At 45.5% G+C, this 14,438-nt stretch overlaps 1 protein-coding gene across 1 annotated transcript in view; it reads left to right on the top strand.

The window, feature by feature from the left end:
* SCGN (secretagogin, EF-hand calcium binding protein) overlaps nt 1–1,725 on the top strand; it is a 36,349-nt gene extending 34,624 nt beyond the window's left edge. The window contains exon 11 of the mRNA XM_026511250.4: nt 1,183–1,725. Coding sequence (XP_026367035.2) covers nt 1,183–1,311 — 129 coding nt within the window. The 3' untranslated portion in view covers nt 1,312–1,725. The remainder of the gene's footprint in view (nt 1–1,182) is intronic.
* Nucleotides 1,726–14,438: the final 12,713 nt, after the last annotated feature.

The raw sequence follows: 14,438 nt of genomic DNA, 5'->3' as shown, positions 1-14,438 counted from the left end.
CCTGCTATCAGGGACAGACTTGGTGTCACTCATCTACCCTGCAGACAGTGCAAATTAGCTTGTCTTGATTCGGCTGTCTAGTTGAAGCATGAAAGTTTTTGTTTCCTACTCAAGTTTTTTGGAGATTTCTTTGGCAGCAAAGCAACCGTGGGGTGGGCTGGGTGACGGGGAGAACTTCCCCGTGCTCCCAAAACCAAACCCTGCACACGGCTGCCTCCTTGGCTCACTGGTGAGACTAGTAATCAAGGGGTTTGGGGTCTGGTGAGCTGGGTTTCCTCCCTCCACGGACACGGGTTTTTTTATCTAGACCCCGAGTGTTCACACCGCCGGTCAGGCCGCCGCACGGTGTGAACTGGGGTGAGCACTTATTTCACTGGAGGCAGGAGACTCAGGACCAGAAACACTTTTGCAATTTCCTAGCCTGGCAGGACGGTGCAGCTCTGAGCGTCGTGGCTTCCCCTGTGAGCTTGGGTTACCCCAAGGTTATCATGTACATTAAATGAAATAGCCTGTGGAGAATCACTCAGCTCACGCAGTGCTCACTTTTGTGGGCCTTTTGAGTTTGAAATTATTTTCCCAACTGAGGCGTATCACAGTTCCTTCTTGACCCCTAAAATATCCCTTCAAATAAATCATACGTCCGCAGCTCAGGGACATAATGTTCTAGTTCAATTTTAAATCATTATAACCCTTTTTAAAATTAGAGGCACATGGGGCGCCTGGGTGGCTCCGTCGGTGAAGCGTCTGCCTTCGGCTCAGGTCATGATCCCAGGGCCCTGGGACTGAGTCCTGCATCAGGCTCCCTGCTCTGCGGGAGTCTGCTTCTCCCTCTCCCTCTGCCTCTCCCCCCAGCTTGTGCTCTCTCTCTCTCAAATAAATAAATATTTTTTTAAAAATTAAAATAAAATTAGAGGCCAAGAACCTCCCACGGGGAGCGAGTAAAATGGGTCTTCTCTCGCCCGTGTCATGCAAGGCAGGATCCGTGGCGACGACCCCCTGCTCCAAGGCAAAATATCTTTATCACGATGAGGAGACGGAATCACTGGGCATGGCCTGTCTCCACGGAGCCCCCCTCAGCAGGCAGGGGGTCCCCTAAGGGTAGTGAGTGTGGGGCGGGGGCGGCATGAAAGGCTGGGGCCACCACCGGCTGGCCCACTGACATGTCATCTTCACTGCCCTCAGCCCAGCATCAGTGGAGTGGACCTTGATAAGTTCCGGGAGATTCTTTTACGCCACTGCGATGTGAACAAGGATGGAAAAATTCAGAAGTCCGAGCTGGCTTTGTGTCTTGGGCTGAAAATCAACCCCTAATCCCCAGAACGTTTTGCCTTTTGCTCTTATGATGTTTCTGTGCTCCTGCTGCTAAAACTATCTGTGCTTTGCTGTTGGGGACACATGGGGACACTTTCTAACGAACAGTGTGGCATTCCTGGGGGGGATGGGGGACTGAGGGCCTTCTTGCTAAGTGCACGGTGTTCTCCCACTTTACTGAAGGCTCCCCTCCCATGCAGTACCTGTGTCCCCTGCCCCCCACCCTGGGCTTTCCCATCCCACCCAGAGTCTGCTAGCCCACTGAATGTGCTCTGCCGTCCTCCCTCAGGTACCAGGGAGGCGGGAAGCTGAGTCCATCTGTCTGTGTTCCCTCGTGGGCTTTCCGCTGAGCCTGGCATCTGTGGCAGTCCTGTGACCTCTACAAATCAATTTTGTCATGGAAATAAACCTGTAGCTGGAAACAAAGACGCATTGGTCCTTGTTTTTGTGTTGTGATCTTTGCAATGTTCCACCGGATGGTTCTCGGATGGGGTGGTGAGGAGGACAGAGACCGGCAAGATCCTAATAGAATTCACACCTGCTTCCTTCCATAGTTCACAGATGCCCTGGTTGGTGACTTTGCATGAAAGTAGGAGTGGACAATAATCCCTTTGTATTCATTGCAAGGAGACCAGAACACTCGACCTGGGCTGGGTTTTGCTCTTAAGTGCTTTGTAATCTCACATGTCCAGGAAGGTAGGAATACAGAAGGAATTTGGAGAAAATGCTTCCCAGGTTATCCACGTGTTCGTTCCCCACTCTCTTCCTTCCTCGTCCACCAATGTCCTCTAGCAAATCTTTGACCTCCAAGTCTCATTGGATGCCCTGAGTGTCTGGGCCCGTCTGCAGGTTGCAGGCACCCCCTCAGACCCCTGCTTCCTTCACTCCTGGGGCTCTGACACAGTCCCCACATGGGGTGGGGGGGCTGCTTCTCCTGGGGCAGGTGTGCAGAAATTGATGCAAGACAGGCCTCACACTCTCTTACTGTCCTGACACTTTGTTCCCTAAAACATCCCTACCTCATACCAGACTGTGCAGGAATTTCAGCCTTGATGCAGTGCTATAGGTAATTCAGAAAAATTGTGGTGTGGAACGGTATATTCAGAGCCATTCATAACCCAGGAAATTCCCCTCAATGGCAGACCCGGCCCTAAGCTGGTTCCCATCCCCCTCAGGTGTCCCTTACCTCAAATATACAGATAATTATGTAACTACCATCAAGTGCTTTCTACATGCCAAGTACTTGCAGGTGCTTTCCACACTTCAAGCCACGCAGTCCTCACCGAAACCCCATGAGGGAGGTAGTCTCCTGACACTGATCTAAGAGATGAGGCCACTGAGGCAGAGCACAACCTGTCGCTGCTTGGACATCTCGGAAGTGGGGAGTCTCGGACTTAATCGTGGCCCATTTCAGGCACCTTTCGGGAAACCGTGGCCCCTCCCCACAGGTTGGGTCTCACTGTGGGACCCATCGCCGTCCCCAGCAGGACATTTCTCCAGGTCTGGGGCAACACTTGACGGGAGCCCGAAAAGAGCCCAGGTGGCAGCACGGGGCCAGACAAGCACGCAAACCCCTTCTCACCGTCAGATGTCGAGTGGACCGCGTACACTCTCACCCTTCGAAGAACAAGCTTTTGTTTCAGGGCTGAGACGACCCAAACCCACAGGAACGGCGGAAGAATGTGTATCTCCAGGATTTCACATTATTCTGCAGAACCTCGCCTCTTCTTCTAAATCCCCCGAGTTTTTAAACGTTAACGATAACAGAAGTCCTTTATTTTAGTGCAGGTGGGATCTACTTTACATTTACTCATTTCAATGCAGCATCGGATTGGTTTGAAAAATCCAGCTTTTTGGGTCATACATGCAATTTTCTTCTGCTGTCCTTTCTTAAAGCTCTTTTAAAAAAAATTTTACATATATATTTTTTGGTTATGTATAGATACAAAATATACATATAAATTTTGGTTGCATATATATGAGATAAAATTTGCCATTGTAACCATTTTAAGTGTATCATTCCCTGGTATTAATTACATCCACAATCTTATGCAACCGTCAACACTACATATGTACAAAACCTCATCGCTGCAAACAAAACCACTGAACCCATTAAGAACCGTCAACACTACGTATGTACAAAACCTTCTCATCGCTGCAAACAAAACCACTGAACCCATTAAGAACATGCCTCCCCATCCCCTTCCCCCTAGCCTCCTCTGGTTTGTCTCACCTAGCATGTTTCCAAGACTCATCTGTGTCGTAGCGCATATCAGGACTTCATCTCTCCCTATGGATGAATAATAGTCCTTCATCTGGATGCTCCACGCGTGGTTTATCCGTTCATCTGTTAGTGGATACTTGTTTCGTTTCCACCTTTTGCTTACTGTGAATAATACCGCAGTAAACACCGCCACACAAGTATCTCAGTCCCCATTTTCAATTCTTTCGTGTCCATAAACAGGATTGGAGCTCCTGGGTCACGTGGTAAGTCTATGTTTATCTGTTTGAGGAGCTGCCAACCTGGTTTCCGCATGGCAGTGCCATTTTACATTTCCACCAGCCATGCACAAGGGCTCCAATTTTAATCTGCTTCTATTTAAATAGAGCCCTTTCTGGAACTGACAAAAGTAGAAACTGGATCCAAACTTGTCCTATATCCATTTAATTCATGATTCCTCCTTTAGCTACATGAAGAGGAAGTTTGAGCTTACTGTTCCAGGAGGGCCATATAAATTCTTAGCCAAGCGTCCTCATCCTCCTTGGTGTCTATCTGAAGATGACTGAGGTGTAGATGGGTGGGGAAGAGATGTTTATTCTTTCAAGAGTAATTTTTTCAGATCCACAGAGGGCAGCTACTTGCCCTAAACACGAGCAAGATTTTAGTTACAGCATATGGCTAAGACTCTATTGGAATCTCCCAGGCTGGGGCACCTGGGTGGCTCACTTGGTTAAGTGTCCGACTCTTCATCTGGCTCAGATCGTGATCTCATGAGTCGTGAGACCGAGCCCCACATCTGGCTCCATGTTCAGCCAGGGGTCTGCTTGAGATTCTCTCTTGCTCTCTCTCTCTCTCTCTCCCTCTGCCCCTCCCCTGCATGTGTGTGCTCTCTCTCAAATAAATAAATAAATCTTAAAAAAAAAAAAAAAAAAAACCTCCCAGGCTTCCTGCCCAATCATAACTTGAAGTTGGTAAAGACCTTTTGAAGTATCCAAAGGAAAGACTGGTGGAGACCTCTGAGTAGGAAGAAGGTGTTCACTCAATGAGAGAGTTCATTCAAAAACCTTCTTAATAAGTTATAGCTTCATATACCATAATGTAGGTACTGATGGGTTCATTGATGAATGGCTGTCTTAATCTGTTTGGGCTACTTAAGAAAGATACCATAAGCCGGGTGGGTTAAATAACAAGCATTGATTTCTGGCCACACTAGAGGCTGGGAAGTCCAGGATGAAGGCCCCAGCAGACTTGATGTCTGGCCCACTTCCTGGTCCATAGATGGCTGTCTGTTCACTGCATTCTCACATGGTGGAAAGGGTGAAGGAGTTCTCTGGGGTCTCTTTCCTAAGGGCACTAATCCCATTCTTGAGGGCTCTGTCCTATGTTTAATCTTTTCCAAAAGGCCCTACTTCCAAATACCAACACTCTGGGGATTAACTTTCAACATAGGAATTTTGGAAGAACACAAACACTCAGTCTACAGCAATGGCCAAGGAAAATAAATGGCCTTAGGCCTCTGTTTGGAAAGCAAAGGGGAACAGGAAGCTGAAGAAGGGCTGCCAAAGGGCAGAAGTCTCTTATCAGAGCCCACGTTGTATAGATTTGATGGGTGGGGGAAAGGTATGGTGGATGGTACCCCTGAGAGTTGTCCCCACCCCGGCCGAAGATGTCTGTTCATTCATTCCAAATCAAAAAGGAAGAAGTAAAATTGTCCCTGAAGATGACATGCTCTTAGAGATAGAGATCCCTTTAAAAAACTGTTAGAACTAATAATCAAATTCAGTAAAGCTGCAGGATACAACATCAATATGCAGAAGTCAGCTGCATTTCTATACATTAACAATGAACTATCTGAAAAAGAAATAAATAAAATAACCTCACTTACCATAGCATCAAAAACAATGAAATGCTTAGGAATAAATTTAACCAAGAGGTGGAAGATCTCTACACTGAAAACTATAAGACTAATAAAAGAAATTGAAAAAGACACGAATAAATGGAAAGATATCCAATGTTCATGGATTGGAGGAATTCATATTGTTAAAACGTCTGTGCTGCCCAAGGTAATATATAGATTCACTGCAATCCTTATTAAAATTCCAATGGCATTTTTCAGAGAAACAGCAAAAACAATACCAAAAATCATATGGAACCACAAATGACCCTGAGTAGCTAATGAAATTAGCTGAGAAAGAACAAAGCTGGAAGCATCACACTCTGATTTCAGGCTATCTTACAAAGCTACCATAATCAAAACGGTATGGGTACTGACATAAAAACAGACACAAAGATCAATGGAACAGAATAGAGAGCCCAGCAATAATATACATACACAGTCATATACAGTCAACTAATATTTGACAAAGGAGCCAAAAACACTCAATGAAGGTAACATAGTCTCTTCAATAATGGTGCTGGGGAAACTGGATAGCAACCTGCACTAGAACAGAATAGGATCCTTATCTTACAACACTCACAAAAATTAATTTGAAATGAATTATAGACTTAAATGTAAGACCAGAAACCATTAAACTAGGGGGAAAAATGGAAAAAGCTCCTTGCCATTGCTCTTGGCAACTGTTTTTTGTTTTGTTTTGTTTTGGGTTTTTTTGGGATATGACATCAAAAGCCAAGCAATAAAAGCAAAAATCAGTAAGTGAGGCTACATCAAACCAAAAAGCTTTTGTATAGCAGAAGAAACAATCAGCAAAACGAACAACACACGGGATGAGAAAAAATATTTGCAGACCATCTATCTGATAAGGGGTTAATATCCAGAATATATAAGGAACTCCTACCACTAACTCAATAGCAACAAACAAACAGTCTGGTTAAAAAATGGGCAGAAGACCTGAATAGAGATTTTTTTTTCTAAAGAAGACATACAGATGGCCAAGAGATACATGAAAAGATGTTTAACATCACTAATCATCAGGGAAACGCAAATCAAAAGTACAACCAGGTATCACCTCACACCTGTTAGACTGGTCACTACCAGAAAGGCAAGAGGTGATAAGTGTTGGTGAGGATGTGGAAGAAAGGGAGCCCTCGTGCACTGTGGCGAATGGGAGTAGGTCAGCTACTACGGAAACCAGTATGGAGGTTCCTCAAGGAAGTAAAAACAGAACCACCATCTGATCCAGCAATCCCACTTCTGGGTATATATCAGAAGGAAATGAAATCAGGGTATCAAAGATATGTATCTATACATATATATGCCTCCATGTTCACTACGGCCTTATTCACATTAGCCACGATACAGAAACAACCTGAGTGCCCATCGGTGGATGAATGGCTGAAGAAGATACACACACACACACACACACACACACACACACACACACACACATATATGATGGAAAATTATTCAGCCATGAGAAGGAAGTAAATCTTGCCATTTGAGACAACATGGATGGACCTTGAGTACATTACTATAAGTGAAATAAGTTAGAAAGACAAATATTGTATGATCTCACTTGTACAAGGAAATCTAAAAAATCTGAACTCCTAGAACCAGAGAGCAGAACGGTGGTTGACATTGTGGTTGACGGGGCTGGGGGTGAGGGAAATGGGAGATGACAGTCGAAGACCACACGCTTCCAGTTAGCAGATGAACTAAGTTCCAGGGACCTCACGCACAGCATGGTGACAGATGCTTAGCTATATTGTATTATATACTTGAAAGCCGGCCGAGAGCGGATCTTAAATGTTCTCCCCACAAGAGTGCGATGGTAACTGTGTCCTGGGGTGGCGGTGTTAGCTGACACTACGGTGTGATCCTTTTGCAATATACACGTGTATCAAATCAACAGGTTATACACCTTGAACTTAAAGAATGTTATAGCTCAATTACATCCTAATAAAGCTAGGGAAAAAGTGCTCGTGAAGAATGAACAAAACCTTCTTCAATTGGTCAGGCCCTCAGACCTCACTCCCACCCCCAAATTATGATCCATTGTTCACTCTGCCCCTCACCCGGCACGTCTGCCTCCCTGCACCGTTTTATTTATGGCGACTTTTTTTTTCCCCAAATGGATTATAAGATGATACCAAGGGCTTGCCCTATAGTCTGTGTATCTAGCATCGTAGCAGTGGTCGAGAATGTATGTAGCTGTTGACGGCAGTGGGGTGGTGGTCTGGGGGTCCTCTGCCCATTTCCTCATCTGACCTTTCACACTCCTCTGCCCAGTTTCCTGGAGCCATAGTTTGTTATATTCTTTTACTGTGTCTATATGATTCTAGAGAAAAGAAAGCAATCACATTTTGCTGCCTAATATAGCTTAAAATAGTTGAGCGATAGAGTTCATTCATTTTTGCAAAATTTCAGTACGACAGCTTTACTTATCTCCTGATATTGCAATATCTGATCAATCCTGTAAAGCCCAGCAGTTTGAATGGAAGAAAGAATCACACGGGTAACAAGTCAAGGCTTGGCGTTAAGTATGGCTTCCGAGGCCCTCCTAACCATACCCGTCATCTTTGTTCTGTTTCTTGTTTGCTTATTTGTCTCTAAGTTCTGAAAGGGTGTAAGTTTTCCAAAAAGCAATAGTCAGCGTATGCTGGCTTTATTTAGGTGACGGTACCTAGAGCCACGGTTACTCCTGTGAGCTTTTAGGACAGCACGAGTTTCCGACTACCAAACAAGCCACGGCAATCTGGCATATACAAACCTGTTTCTGTTCCTCAGGGATCGTCTCTCTTCCTTCCCTCCAAGAACTAATTATGGCAGCTGTGAACCTTCCCTCTTTTCTGGTTCTCTGACTCTCCCTTCTTCCCGAGGCCCCAGGGCAGCCCAGTGCTTTTGGGGGTGAGCGTCCCTGAGGACGGCTCTCCTCTGCCACCACCACCTTCCTGTCCCCGCAAGGCGGTCCCACGGTCACGCTGCTGTTCCCCCGTCCTTACCTGTCTAGGCCCTAGTCTCTTCCTCCCACCTCCCTCTCAACTCTCTTCCCCCCGACCCCCGACTGATTACAATCTACTTTTTCTTCAGGGGTCTGCTTAAGCTCCAACTTTTCCATCAAGCCTAACACCGTCTCCCTCTGTACCTTCCCTGAGGCCCTGTCACTACTGAATTAATAACTCTGTAATTAGATGCTAATTCTTCTGTAGCTGTTTCATACATCTGGTTTTGTCACCTCCAGCTAGGAGGCAAGCTTCCGGAAGACCAGGAGACCCTGTTTTAGGCTTTGTCCAGTAGCTGGCCTGCCTCCCAGCTCGGTGTCTGCAGCGATGTCGCCTGTGAGGCAGGGAGCCCGGCTGTGGGGCCAGCCACAGGGATTCAGTTCGAACTGTGACTCCGCAGGGAAAGAGCACTGGTCTCTCCACACACCCGCTTCCTCATCTGATAGGAGAACGTGGACTTCCCGTGAAAATGCTGCTGCATGTTCAGGCTCTGAGCGCACCTCCCCCCAGGCCACCACTCCAAGTGCACAGGGGGGTCACATCAAGTGAGAAAAAAGAATTCTAAAAATTATGCTCACAAGCAAGACGATCCTTCTGTGGGGGCTGGAGGTCTGGCCAGGCTCCCAGCCGTGAGGCAACAGGGTTGGCAGCAGGCACTAAAAGGGGTTGGGGGGGCTGGAGGTGGTCTCGCTGCTCATGCCAGGGGCCTGGGGATGGACTTCACAGCCCATGGAAAGAGGCCAAAAGGCTGCAAGGTGCATCAGGACCCAGGGCTTATGAGTGGCTCTTGTCTAGGGAGATGGAGGGGGGAGACCCAACTTTATAGCCTGGACCTGTGCCGGGTCACCCACCGTCCCCTCCTACAGCTTCTAATCCCAACATTTCCAGAGGACAGGAGTCACAGGCCACCCATGTAAGGAAGGTATCGGTTCTGAGCTATGGCCGGTCTGATGCGAACACAAACCAATGGAGAGGGGGAAATCTGAATTGAGACAGACAGACACAGAGGTGGGGGTGGGGTGGGGGTGATCCTATTCACATAAGCCTGGAAACTCTAATTCCAAAATTCACGAGGAAAACGAATGCCAGAAAAGCTGTTATAAGATTATTATGGACTGAATGTTTGTGTCCCCCGTAAATTCATACATGAAAACCCTGCTGCCCCCCAGTGTGATCTCTGGGAGGGCATTAGGATTAAGTGAGGTATTTAGGATTAAAATAGGATTAGTGCCCAAATAAAAGTCTTGAGAGAATTTGCTGCCTCCTTCTCCCCTGCCCCTTCTTCCTCCTCCTCCTCTTCTACTTACTCTCCTCCTCCTTCCCCTCCTCATCCTGTCTCTCCTCCCTCCAACTCTCCCTGGCTCTCGCTCTCCCTCCACTACACAGACAAGCTGGCAGTTTGCAACCTGGAAGAGGGCCTTCACCAGAATGTGATCATTCTGGAACCCTGATCTTGAACTTCCAAACGCCAGAACTGTGAGAAATGAATTTCTGTTTTCGTAAGCCACGTGGTCTATGGTATTTTTGTTATAGCAGCCCAAATGGACTAAGACATATAAAATAAAAATAATAGGGCCATCTGAGAATAGTCCTAAAATAAGTATGTTTGTTTTTGCTTAAACATGTGTAGCTTATTTCTGGAAGGAAATTTGTAATTCATTTGTCTCCAGGAAAAGAAACTAGGCAGCTACGGATGGGGTGGGAAGGAGACTTTACTGAATGCACTTTGTATCTTTTGAATTTTGAGCCATATAAATGTATTATCTAGTCAAACAAATTTATATGGTAAAGACATAAGAATGTCTTTTAAAACGAACTACCCGTTATTTAAAAAACAGAAATGAAACAGAAACTGGTAGATGTAAATAACCCATTAGAAACCTGAAAATAAAACGTGTGATCATTGGAACAATATCAGGGCGAGAAATCACTTTTCGCTGGTCACAGCTGAAGGTAATTAGTGACTAGAAACAAGGCAGAGAACTCACACAGCCGCATGGAGACATACTGAGAAATAACAAATGTGAGAAAGAAGTTCAGAGGGACGCCTGGGGGGCTCAGTCGGTTAAGGTTAAACGTCTGCCTTCGGCTCAGGTCATGATCCCAGGGTCCTGGGATCAAGTCCCACATCGGGCTCCCTGCTCAGTGGGGAGTCTGCTTGTGTTCTCTCTGTCAAATAAATAAATAAAATCTTAAAAAAAAAAAAAAGAAGTTTGGAAAGATGGTGCTGTAATAAAAGTCCATAGCATATGTCTATAGCAATCCCCACCTCCCCTCAAAAAAAAAAAGGAATAGAAGGAATGGTGGATAAACAAAACTTGGAAGAGATAATGGTCGAGAGCTTCCAGAAATAAAGATGGGAGTCCTCAGAATGTGAACACACACTGAATGCTAAACATAATAAAAATAACCTCATACCAGACAACTTACGTTGAAACTGTCAAAAATAAAGGTTAAAAGGAAAAAAATCTCAAAAGCCATCCAAGCAAATTGAGAGAAATATCCACGAAATGATGATAATTAGATTGTCAGTGGATTTTTATCAGCAGTGCTATACGCCAAAAGACAACGGAGCATTTCCAAGGCATGAAGGGCTATCACCAAAATACGTTAAAATATATTACCTAGCTAAGCTATCACTCAAAACTGGGGTGAAATAACATTTCTGATATGCAAATATGAAGAGGGCTTTACCACTGTCCCCCATAGCTTCTTACTGAAGGAACCAAAAGAGGATGTATCTGAGCCGAAGAAAAGTAAATCCCAAAGAAAGCTGTGGAATGCACAAATAATAATAATATGGAAACTGATTTCTAAAAATCTAAACCGTAGAAATGCTGAGAGATCTGGTCAAAAATTAATATTAAAGGATATTCACTGCAGTATTAATTATAAGAGATAAGATCTAGAAATGCCAATGATAAGGATGTGGTTAATTTGCATCTGCAATGTGGCATATTTTCCTATTACACAGTGACGAAAATGTTCTAAGAAAAGATGAGATGCTTTATTTGATGATTTCTAAGTCCATTCTAGTTCTAATGCTATCAACCTACTACTTTAATTGATTGATTGGAAACATAAGATTTGATCATTAATAATATGTTTTCTAAACCTCTAACATCTGTTCTAAGCTTTGTAGCACTTCATTTTTATTAAAAACCTGGACCCTTCAAAGACATGGCTCAGTCTTCATGCATCACATGACCATCTCCAAAAATGCCTTTATGGTGAAAAGTTTGTTCAATGTTTATTCTCTATATTTTCCTGTCAGTAGAAGAAAGAAGAGAGAGAACGAGGTTTTTCTGCAGAAAACGAAAATTAGTATTATGCAACTTTAAAAAATGTGCAAGACTTTTAAGATCAGTGAGAGCATAAACAGGGAATTGCTGGAAGAAGACTGAAATAAATCAGGAGAAGTACCCAAAGCAGAGATCAGATTACTCAACCTTTGAGAGACAGCATTTCAGTAATTTAGAGACATTTTTAACAAAAGAGATGAATCTGTTGTGACTCTATTCCATTATGTTGACTTTACAAAGAAAACCCCCACCTCTCCGTGGAAACATGAGAGGGTCGGGGGCAGCAGGGCGTGGGGGCTGGCCTTCAAGAAAGCTAATGCATGGGTGGGGGATGTGGGTGGTTCGTCCGACTCTTGATTTTGGCTCAGGTCATGATCTCAGGGTCCTGAGAGGGAGCCCTGTGGCAGGCTCTACACTCAGCAGGGAGTCCCCACAAGATTCTTCTCTTCCTCTCCCTCTGCCCCTCCCCACCAGCTCCTGTGTGCGCGCTCTCTCTCAAATAAATAAATAAATAAATCTTAAAAAAAAAAAAAGGGCGAATACATTTATAGCATTTCCTCTCATGTGATTTTCCCCATCCTCCACTTTGGTCATAAAAATCTGTCCATTATCTTCCTCTTACAATAGAATTAGAGCTCGCCTAACAGGTTTTCCTGGAATCTAATTATTTTTAAACACTTTCTCAACTTTTTTCCTGTACATGACAGTGAAGGTGATGTTGTCAACAGAACGGAGGTAATCATTTTCACGGGACGTCATTTCCAGAAATGTCTAGCCTGTACCTGGCATGGTTCCTTTAATAACTGCATTCATTAATTTGTTAGAGCATGGAATACCCAGCTCCGTTTTCACACCCTAGATTACAGTCAAGGGAACATCTCGTTCTTCTCACACCCACCATAAAAAGAGGCACTATAACCAACGGCTTGCCTGCCATCTTGTGCTCATCTGTGTCCAGGAAACCTCATGGTGGTGAAAATATGCTCCTTCACTCCTAACGTTACCTCATTACTCGGAATCACCAGGATTGATGTCTGCTCTTTGACACGACATATTTTGCTAGATGATGAGATTCCCTCCTTGACATCAGCCCCTTTGCTGTGTGAGGAACAACAAGATGGTGTCCATGGGACTAGAAGTACAGATTGATAGCCTTTGTTCTTTTGTACCTCCTGGAGGCTTCATTACATGTGTGACACTTCTCTGTTGGACAAATCCCACACACCAGCCCTCTCTGGGTGCCTAGCAGGCGAGCAGCATCAAAGACACAACGTCCTGCCCACCTCTGCAGCTCCTCTCTCCCCCGACCCACTCACTTCTCGCACTAGATTCCCGAGACTCCGTCACGCACTAGGAGGGTATTAGGTAGAGACAGAACTGCAGAAGCCACCAATATCCTTTGGTTTATCTTGGAAAGGACTGCAGTCCTTGGGAGAGAAACATATCCAAAGGAGGAAGGAGAAGGGAGAAGGAATGAAGTAAGGACATGGACAGGGAGGAGGGGAGAGTCTGAAAAGAGAGAGGAGAGAATGGGGCAGCCATATATGAGAGGCATAAGGGGGGAAAGACAGGGAAATGGGATTTTGAGAACGTTCACTGGGTTTTATTAATGGAATCCTCCTTTGCTGCTTATTGAAATAGTTCAATAATGATTCAAGTTTTCAAGTTTTGTGGGGTTTTTTTGTTTTGTTTTTGTCAGATGGAGGTTTCCTTAACTAGCTCCCTGAGCGTGAGTGGGCCGCACGGCTGCTCTGTGTTATGTGGCAGAACCGAGTGAGGCCATCTGGACGTTATGGGTTCTTTTCTGAGGGGCTAGAAGTTGCCGCCTGAAAAACCCAGCGGGATGGCGGAAGAGGCGTTGAGCCTGGGTCGGAAATCCTGCACGTGCATTCCAGTTTAGGCTATTTTCCAGTAGACAAACTCACCTGCCTTCCCCGGGGTTCCATTCCTAACCACAGACTCGATGACAATCTGGTGAGCACGCTAGCTCTGCCGTCCTTTCCTGTTCTGGTTCTGTTTTTGAGAAGAGCACTTTCCCTTAAAGGAGGTGACAGGCTTTGTGAAACACAAGCCTGTGGAACTGATTTGGAGGACACAGGTGCTCTTGCTGTCCCCCCATCCAGCAACATCAATGCCGGCCTCCTCTGGCCTCCTGCCTGTGTGTCTTTGCTTCAGCTCATTAGAAAAACACCACGGGTCCTGGGGGTGAGACGGGAACTATGAAAGAAAGAATCTCTCTCAGTCACCTCACGGAAATTGAAAATAGTCTTAATCGGTCACACGGGAAAGAGTCCCATTGTAAACCATCCTGGCTAAATTATAAATCCCAGGACCACAAAGGAGTATTCTGGATAAGCTCCAAATTAGTTGCCCCAACCACCAGGGCCACTAAGTTTGGGAACAGGGAGAAAAACTGGGGGGGGGGGGGAGGGAGATGGGGGTAGAGGCTTGTGTCCATGAGCATTTCCTGTGTAACAAACTGTCACAAAATCATAACAGTAAGTGTGTGTTAGCAGTGGGAGAGTCTGTGTGGTCTGGAAGGGGGTCTCGGTCTTTGGACTCCCCACACAAGATCTACGTGAGGACCCACGCTCAAATAAAGCCAGCCAGAAGGAAGGTAGCAGGCAAACAGCAGTTTATTAAGGACGGGACACTCCTACGGTGGGAGAGCGCGCAGGCCCGGAGCTGGCAAACCCACGGGG

The sequence above is a fragment of the Ursus arctos genome, unplaced genomic scaffold (genome assembly GCF_023065955.2).
Source record: "Ursus arctos isolate Adak ecotype North America unplaced genomic scaffold, UrsArc2.0 scaffold_31, whole genome shotgun sequence".
In the NCBI taxonomy this organism is placed as follows: Eukaryota; Metazoa; Chordata; class Mammalia; order Carnivora; family Ursidae; genus Ursus; species Ursus arctos.
The sequence above is the reverse complement of the archived record's forward strand: the minus strand, read 5'-3'. Positions and strand labels throughout refer to the sequence as shown.